The following is an 8,784-nucleotide window of genomic DNA, read 5'->3' as shown; positions in this document are numbered from 1 at the left end:
ACGGCTCAACCGGGGCGCCGTCCGAGCCCTCGCTCAACGGCAGAAACGAGTCGCACAGCAGGCCTCCGGCAGCAGGTCGACCAAAGGTCTCAGAACCACTGCCTACCACCCGGCTCCGCCTTTATCCCTGGAAGTCACCGCGGCGAATAAGGCGATCGCGGCGGCTCCCGCGCAGCCAGCCGGCCGGAAGCGTACGTCCGACGAAGCGTGTCCCTCGCCGCACGCCGTCCACACCCGAGCGCGCCTGCGCGGAGCCCGTGTGGGGTCGACGCGGGACTTGACCGGCATGGCGTTCCGGCAGGCGCTACAGCTGGCGGCCTGCGGCCTGGCCGGAGGCTCGGCCGCTGTGCTCTTCTCGGCAGTGGCGGTGGGGAAGCCCCGCGCGGGCGGGGACGCGGAGCCGCGCGTGGTCGAGCCCCCGGCGTGGGCGGGGACCTCACGCCCCGGGCCCGGCGTCTGGGACCCCAACTGGGACAGGTGCGGGGCCAGCGGCGGTAGCCCTTCCCGGGCCCTGGCCTTCCCGTCTGGTCGGTGTGGTGGGTCCCACGGAGGGGCGGGCGGGGCAGGTTTGCGTGCTGGTTTCTCTTTCGGTTCTCGCCGCGAGGCTGGCTGCGGACATGAGGCTTCCCTCGACCACTCTTCTGAGCGCCAGTTTCCTTGTCTGCCCAGGGGGTTGTTTTGACGAAGGAGTACCGGGATGCCCGGAGTGGTCGTTTTCAGTCCTAAACGGAGGGGTTGGACCTTAATAGGGCTCTCGTCCTTGTTTCTGTCTCTCAACTCATGAATATTCAGATTGGGTGACGGCATGCTAATCCCATATTTGGGATACTGCCGAGAGGGTCAGGTGGAGGTGGGTTCTGGAAGGGGCCTCTGCAAGGAGGCCGCGCAGGGCCAGGGCCAGCTGACATACTGAGTAGGAGCATGAGGTCCAGGGGTCCCAGGCACCCCGGCCGCGCGCTGTCAGTATTTTTATAGAGCACTTGGAAATAGTGGGTTCTGTGATCAGGAAGCAGTTTTTAGCCTTACTTAATGTTAACTTAAATTTAAAAACCAAAGCAGTGCAGATCTTAAAATATTGTATTGAAACGATAGTATTTTTGATATGCTGGAGTGAATAAAGTGAGTTACTGAAATTTTTCCTGTTTCTTGCTACTCTGTAAATGTGGCTACTTGGAAATTTTAAATAACATACGTTGCCGGTGTTCTCTTTCTATTGGATGGCACTGCTCTGGGTTGTGGGATGGTTTACCCAGTCCCAGCTCTTTCCTACTTAACACTTTGAGTGTGGGGCACAGAACTAATGTTTATTGTTAGCCTCATTGTATAGAGAAGAGGTATTCTTTTTAACCTTTAGTTTTTAAAGATAAATTCATTTAAAAATAGTCTTCTATTTACAGAAAAGTTGCAAAGACAATAGAGTTCCTATTTTGTTAGAGTTCCACACCTAACTTCCTCTGTTGTTAACACCTTACCCTCACATAGGGTATTTGTTACAATCAGTGAACCGGTATAGGTACAATATTATTAACTGATGTCCATACTTTATTGAGATTTCCTCAGTTTTTACTTGTAGTCCATTGTCTCTCCCAGGATCCTAAATGACAATCAGGCTTTGACAGTTTTTCAGACTTAACTTGTGATGACCTTGACAGTTCTGAAGAGTGCTGATCAGGTATTTTGTAGAATGTCCTTCAGTTGGGATTTGTCTGTTTTTCTCATGATTAGGCTGGGGTCATGTCCCTTTTAAACATCAGTACAATCTTCTTAATTTCTTGTGCCTTTCCAAAGAAACGGTCACTCTGAGGTTAAAGGACTTACTTGAGGGAGAGCCAGACTTCAGCTTTGTTTGAGGCTGATATGCTATATTTGCTTGCCAAGTCTAGATTTATGAGGGAGTAAGGAGAGTGGTATCCTGCATCTGTGCCTGTGGTACCAGAGGTCTTCTCTGGCTAAGCCCCAGCTCCCCCATGACTGCCAGTGTGGCATCTCAGCCTGGTTATGTTACGGTACCCCAGGTTCACATGGCCCAAGCAGAACCCTCAAATTCACCATGACTTCCCTCAAAACTTGTTCTTCCAGCACTGTCTTAGCAGAGTACATTCTTTCCCAGCTCTGCCAGTCTCACAGACATTTAACTTCTACTGACTTCTGGTCCATGAGCTAACAGAGCCTGTCTTCACCAGACATCGTTTCTCAGCATCTTTGCTACTGCTGCGCCCTCCCAGCCACAACCCCCGCCATCAGCCCTTTCCCAGCACCCAGCAGGGCCAACCAGGGGGATTCCCGTGATACTGGGAACATTCTTCTCCCTGTCTGGTGTGATGGCCACTGTCCCACTTGCTGCTGAGCTTTGAAAATGTGCTTTGTGTGACTGAGGAAATGGGAGTTTTAATTGTACTTAATTTTTATGATTTTGAGTGTAAGCAGCCACACGGTCAGTGGCTGCTAAGGGGCAGCACAGCATCCCTGTCAGCGAGGCCGCCCTGTGGGCATGTCCCACCTGCCCTCCCACAGCCACTCCTTCCTCCTATCTGTGTCACTGGTCCCCTTGCTGTGACTGTCTGTCTCCTCACAAGGACGTGAACAGCACAGAGGCTTTGCTTATCTGTCTGTCCAGATAAGCCGCCCAGGGCAGGCCTAGCACCAAGAACAGAGGACGTTGGCTCCTCCCCTACACCTCCCAACACAGGAAGCCCCTCTGTCAGAAAGACTAGGGGTGACTTGAGAGCAGGGGCACAGAGGACGCCGTCTTGTGTTTCAACATCAGGAGAGAACCACTGTCCCTGGTCAACCTGCGGAAGAGGAACCTAGAGACTGGAGAAGAGGAGCTGACGTCCAGGCTGGACCACTGCAAGGCCAAGGCCACACGGCACATCTTCCTCATCAGGCACTCGCAGTACCACGTGGATGCCTCCCTGGAGAAGGACCGCACGCTGACGCCCCTGGGTATGTGGCTGGGCTGTCTGCTGATCCGCTAGGCAGGCCTCCTTGGACCTGTGTCAGGTGTTCTTGGCCCAGATGTGAGCTTTGTCATTAATAGTAATAATCAGCTTAATCTGACTCAGACTTCGAAAATGCTCTCAAAAAATTTATTCATTTTTGGCTGTGCTGGGTCTTTGTTGCTGTGAAGGCTTGTCTCTAGCTGTGGTGAGTGGGGGCTGCTCTGTACTTGTGTGCGGCCTTCTCTTTGCAGTGGCTTCTCTTGTGGAACACGGGCTCTAGGGCATGTGGGTTTCAGTTCTGGCACATGGGCTCAGTAGTTGTGGTTCCCGGGCTCTAGAGCACAGGCTCAGTAAGTTGTGGCACATGGGCTTAGTTCTTCCACAGCATGTGGGATCTTCCTGGATCAGGGATTGAACCCACATCTCCTGCATTGACAGGCAGGTTCTTTGCCACTGAGCCACCCGGGAGGCCCCTCAACTTTAAGAATATTATGATGGATCCTGCCTGCAGGTGCTCTGCGGTGGCTCCGCCCGGTGCCCCATGACTTGACTTAGTTGCTGAAGAGCTTCAGAGGCTGCTTTATAAACGGTGGCATGTCTCAGGGCCCCACCCGGTAGCAGGTTTTTGCTACTGTGAATGGTGCTGCTGGGCACATCCTCCCACCTTGGTCTTTGTGTGCCTGTATCCACAGGAGAAGTCCCTCAGACAGGAAACGCAGGGTGTTTGGAGATGGAGCTTACATTTTTACAAATTTCTTTGTTGAGTGAGATAGTACCCTTTTGTGCGAAGGGTCTGGTGGCCTGTCCTCAGGCTCAAGATAGAAGTAAAGCTGCATCTGTGGTGTCACATGTCCAGCTGAAACTGACTCTCCAAGGGCGTTTCAGTTGGATTCTAAGATACATTTGAGGAAAAACATTTGTATTTGCACCCAGACCTTAGCAGTGCTGGTTGTCCGTCCTCACCTGTTGACATCTGTAGTGAGTGCACGTCTGGTCACTGGAGCATTAAAACCCAATCTTTGGATAAAGTTGAGTAAGAATAGTGTAATGGACCCAGAAATAGTAAACAGGACTCCACCCAAACTTCAGCCACGCTGAACCGTGGCTGGGTGTTTTGTTTTTTTTTTAAGATTTATTTATATATGGATGCTCTGGGTCTTCGTTGCTGTGTGTGGGCTTTTCTCTAGTTGTGAGCGGGGGCTATTCTTCATTACGGTGCATAGGCTTCTCATTGTAGTGGCTTCTCTTGTTGAGGAGCATGGGCTTGGTAGTTGTGGTGCACAGGCTTAGTTGCTTTGCAGCTGTGGGATCTTCCTGGACTAGGGATCAAACCCATGTCCCCTGCATTGGCAGGTGGATTCTTATCCACTGTGCCACCAGGGAAGTCCTTGAGGCCGTTGTTTTTGATGCTTTTTCTGTATGGGCCTGGAGGTAGCTGGTCTGTCTCACTGACTTTACCAGTTGAAAGCCTGACCTCTTCCTTAGGCCTAAGACCTGGGAGGGGCTGCCCATTTTGTCCCCCAGCCCTAATGGTCCTTGGTAAGGACTGAAGTATTTGTGAAGTAGAAACAAGCAGGAACTCCCACCACCTGTAATTCTCCAGTGTATTCCACCTTCAAGGTCGTGAGCAGGCTGAACTAACTGGTCTCCGACTTGCAAGCTTGGGGTTGAAGTTTAATAAAATCGTCCATTCCTCCATGACCCGTGCGGTAGAAACCACTGACATCATCAGCAAACACCTGCCGGGTGAGTGCCAGGCACCCTAGGTGCCCAGCAGCAGGGAGGGAGGGGTGGCTGCTCCTAAAGGGGCTGAGTCCTGTGCTTCTCTGCAGGAGTCTGCAAGGTCAGCACAGACCTGCTGAGGGAAGGCGCCCCCATCGAGCCCGACCCCCCCGTGTCTCACTGGAAGCCGGAGGCTGTGGTAAAAAAAACTCCCCCCGGGGCAGCCTCCTGTGGGGAGCAGCCTCCTCTCTGCCCTTGGGCTCCTGGTGGCAGCGGGGCCCACACTGCCTCCATACGCACGATTCCTTCTTCTGCCCCCAGCAGTATTATGAAGATGGAGCACGGATCGAGGCCGCCTTCCGGAACTATATCCACCGGGCGGACGCCAAGCAGCAGGAGGACAGCTATGAGATCTTCATCTGCCACGCCAATGTCATTCGCTACATCGTGTGCCGGTGAGGGGTCCTGCCGGATGCCCTTGGCCCTACTTCCCCTCTTGCCAGCCACAGCGTGTCTCCTCCAGCTGGTGGTCTGGTAGAATGGCTTTCAGTCCAGTTTTCTCATGACTGTGTTTTTGGTGGGAATAGACCAGACCAAGTGCCCTGTGTTGGCAGTCTTTCCTGGGCAATGTTGTGGTTGCTTGGTTCAGGCGCATAGCTGGCTGCTCACACTGCAAAGTCACGTTTTATATGCCAACACCCCATTTCCCTGACATGCAGTGACTGGTTTAGCACCTGTCACTAGATCATGCTGCTGTGGTTACTCGATGTTTGCCTCATAGTTTCGTATTTCCCTTAGCTTATTAACTGGAAATTTTTTGTAATTATAGGCTCACGGACCTGTTTGTGCAGGATTATAACCTGTGAGCGTGTTAGTCACTTCCCTACTCCAGCTGATCCAGGGTACGAAGTCGGGAGCTTCTCCAGGGGCTCCTGTCATTGGAGCCAGCCAACCACTTCCTTACGTCCTGGCCCCACCAAGTTCCAGGCCTTCGCAGTGATGCCTGCCCTGAGCCACATCCATGAGTCACGGAGGGCCTGGACCTGGAAAGGCCAGCAGGGTGCTCATGTATTTGACCAAATCCTACGTAGAGCAAGATGTGAAATAACTGTAACCCTGCCTCCCCCGGATCCATTAGAAGCTGTTTGGCAGGTGCTTCAGGAGCTCAGGGGATCCCCCTTCTCACATGGGCCCATTTGTCCAGATATCACACAGGGCTCCAGGTGAGAAGCGCCATGCTGGGAGAGCAGGTTCCAGGCCAGGTCGAGTGCTGCTGGGAGGAAGGGCTGGGCTGCAGGCTTGTAGCCTGAGCCTTTGTGCTGCTTTTTCCTGAGCTTTGACTTCTGGGCTGTGTAAAACACACATCTTTCCATATCCCAGGACAGCACTGACCGAGTATCGCTGGGAGGCGAACCCAGTGCTGAAAATGGGCCAGAAATGACTGGTCTTAGAGCAGTGGTACCTGTGCTAAAGACAGGGTTGCTGGGAGCCAGGGCCTCTGCCCCAGGAAATGGGAGGGCGACCTGCCCCCTAACTCAGGACAGTTTTTTAAAGTGGTGAGTGTGACGTTGAGACTTTAAAAAGCAGTGTGTGGGTAGTTATTCCTTTAAGTCGGTAAAACTCTTGACAGAGTAGTGGTGAGACAAGCCACGGAGCTGCCGCATGTCGACCCCAAAGTTCTAGGGCAGAAGAGTGTCTGGTGACATGGACAGAGGCTGTAGTCCTGCTGGGCTCTTCGGCAAATACTAACTGTGCCTCAGAAGCACTTTTAAGAGCATGAAAACGCTCCAGGGGTCGTGGTTGCACCTGTTGCACCATTTGGCTGCCCTCTGCCCCCTTCTGGTTACACTGGGAAAGCAGGTTAAGTTGCATGCATTTATTAACCAGTGTGCTTGTGACTTACCTGCAGGCCTCGAGCGTGGTTGATCCCCATCTCAAAGGGACTGGACTCTCCCCTACCCCTTGTTGGACTGTTAGGTTGACATCTGCCTGGCAGCTCCTTTCTCTGAGAAACCCCATCTGAAAACAGGAGGGACTTACAGATGCTGGATCCAGCCTCTGGAAGTCTGACCAGGGGCTTCTCATCTGGGGTGGGGGACCCTCAGCTTTGTTGAGACCTGGCCCACCTGGCCTGTTTCTAGCACATTCTTTCTTCTCCTCAGGGCGCTGCAGTTCCCTCCAGAAGGCTGGCTCCGCCTTTCCCTCAACAACGGCAGCATTACCCACCTGGTGGTCCGGCCCGATGGCCGAGTGGCTCTCAGGGCCCTTGGGGACACAGGGTTCATGCCTCCTGACAAGATCTCCCGTTCCTGAGGGCCGCTTGGAGGCCCCGCGTCCTCCTTAGCCCCTAGCCGGCCTGGTGTGGGTGCCGCCAAGACCACAGCTTCCCCCGTGTCCCCCCCACAGGCTGCGCAGCGGGGACGGCCACCTCTAGGCAGCAGGAAGGCAAAAGGATCTACAGCACAGAGTTCTTAACTCACGGTCCAGGAAGGAAAAGGGAAGCACTTGGATCAGACCAGCTTCATCTCTTTCGCAGGGTGTCTGCCTCCCTCTCATCCAGGACGAGCCTGAGGGGTCCAAGCAGGCCTGTTTGAGGGACTGGATGAGGCCCCCCAGATGCTGTGACTGTGGGGACCAGGCAGACACGGCAGCAGGCTGTCTGCCAGCAGAGCCCGTCAGGCAGGAAGAAGAGGAGGAGGGCGCAGTGCTTTTTCCGTTTGTAACTTATTCTGCTTCGTATATTCGTTTCCTAAAACTCTTGTCACTTACATAAAGATTTTCCTCATCTGGTTCTTGCTTTGAAAAGCACTTTCTCACTCCAAAGTCACACCTCCCTGAAGCTGTGGGATCTGAACTTTTGTGTCGTGACGCCTTTCTGGATACACAGGAGGAGCACCTTGGCCGGTGAGGGAGGTGACTCAAGCTGCTGGCCTCGCCAGAGAGGCAGTGATGAATGCCTCAGGAGTGGCCCATTTCAGTAAAACGTCCAACTGACAGTTCAGTCCTTGTTTGCCTCTGGCTGTTAATCTTTCATGCTTATGGATTAAAATATTTAGTATGTCCTCCCAAATTTCTGTTATTTTAGGAGAAAGTACAGTTTTTATTAAGTGGTTATGAACATTTTCTGTAATCAGTGCAACTAATTGGAGTATTTGATGTTTCTGTCAATTTTGGAAATAACTACAAAATAAATTTTATTTTACTGGTTTTTCAAAGTACTAATTGTGAATGTTTCAAAACAAGAGGCCTGTGCATGACAAACAACAGCCCCAACTAGCAAAGAAAGTCTCAGCAGAAAGGCCTTTTCCCCAGTATCTTGTGTACCCCGGGCTGAAGTTTTGCAGGGTATCTGCCCAAGAGGGGCCTCGGTGAGAGGCCCTGACCCAGGACAGGGAGCTTAAGTGGTTTTCTAAAAGTAACAACCATGCACCAATCTGTAGAAATAGTTTTGACAAGTTAGCCAGGGGCTGTGCCAACGTCCAAAACCAGAAAAGTGCAAGGCAGCACCAGGTGTCTGGCCTTGGGTGCTGTGAGATCCCGTAGTCGAGCCCTGGGCACCCAGACCGTCAGCACCTGCAGGTCCTCCCTGTTTCCTTGGGTTTGTGTGGTCATATTGCTGTCCTGTCTGCAGACCTGTCTTTTCAGTGGCGTGTCCACCCTTTGCACTTGACTGCTGAGCAGGGCCAACGTTTCAGAAACAGGAAGTGAGCCCAGGAGCGGGAGAAAGGTGTCTTGATGGGGTCAGTTACAAGGGCCCAGGAAACCACCCTGAGGTGGGACATATGACCGAGAACTTACAAAATGTCAGGAAAGACATCCTAAATGTGACCAACATAAAAACCCACCCCGAGAGCCTGTGTGTCAGGAGGGATCCCAAACTGACAGCAGTGAGAATGAAAGTGGTTCTTACTGGCTGCATTGCTGTTTGTTCCAAAGTATCTCAAGACAGTTGAGGAAGGAACCCGAGGGCAGGTGTGACCCAGAGCTGCCTGCGGGTCTCCACACGGAATGAGAAACACGTGCCTCCGACTGCCTGAGCACACCTGGCTTGGGGATGGGATGGCGATGTGCCCAGTGACTGGCAACTGTACCCTACAAGACAGTCACCCTACAACCATCC

At 52.8% G+C, this 8,784-nt stretch overlaps 1 protein-coding gene across 3 annotated transcripts; it reads left to right on the top strand.

The window, feature by feature from the left end:
- The first annotated feature begins 230 nt into the window (after window positions 1-230).
- On the top strand, window positions 231-7,872 carry PGAM5 (PGAM family member 5, mitochondrial serine/threonine protein phosphatase). Of its 3 annotated transcripts, none has more exons than XM_019977397.2 (6): window positions 231-477; window positions 2,768-2,946; window positions 4,563-4,688; window positions 4,775-4,863; window positions 4,986-5,119; window positions 7,071-7,872. In XM_019977397.2, exons 1-6 carry the CDS (start codon window positions 287-289, stop codon window positions 7,096-7,098), a joined length of 747 nt encoding a protein of 248 aa, XP_019832956.2. In that variant the 5' UTR covers window positions 231-286; the 3' UTR covers window positions 7,099-7,872. The 3 variants fall into 3 exon arrangements, with proteins under 3 accessions (XP_019832956.2, XP_019832955.2, XP_019832954.2); XM_019977396.2 differs by having other exon boundaries at window positions 235-477; window positions 4,989-5,119; window positions 6,827-7,872; XM_019977395.2 differs by having other exon boundaries at window positions 236-477; window positions 6,827-7,872.
- The last annotated feature ends 912 nt before the right edge of the window (window positions 7,873-8,784 follow it).

The sequence above is a fragment of the Bos indicus genome, chromosome 17 (assembly GCF_029378745.1).
Source record: "Bos indicus isolate NIAB-ARS_2022 breed Sahiwal x Tharparkar chromosome 17, NIAB-ARS_B.indTharparkar_mat_pri_1.0, whole genome shotgun sequence".
NCBI lineage: Eukaryota > Metazoa > Chordata > Mammalia > Artiodactyla > Bovidae > Bos > Bos indicus.
The sequence above is the reverse complement of the archived record's forward strand: the minus strand, read 5'-3'. Positions and strand labels throughout refer to the sequence as shown.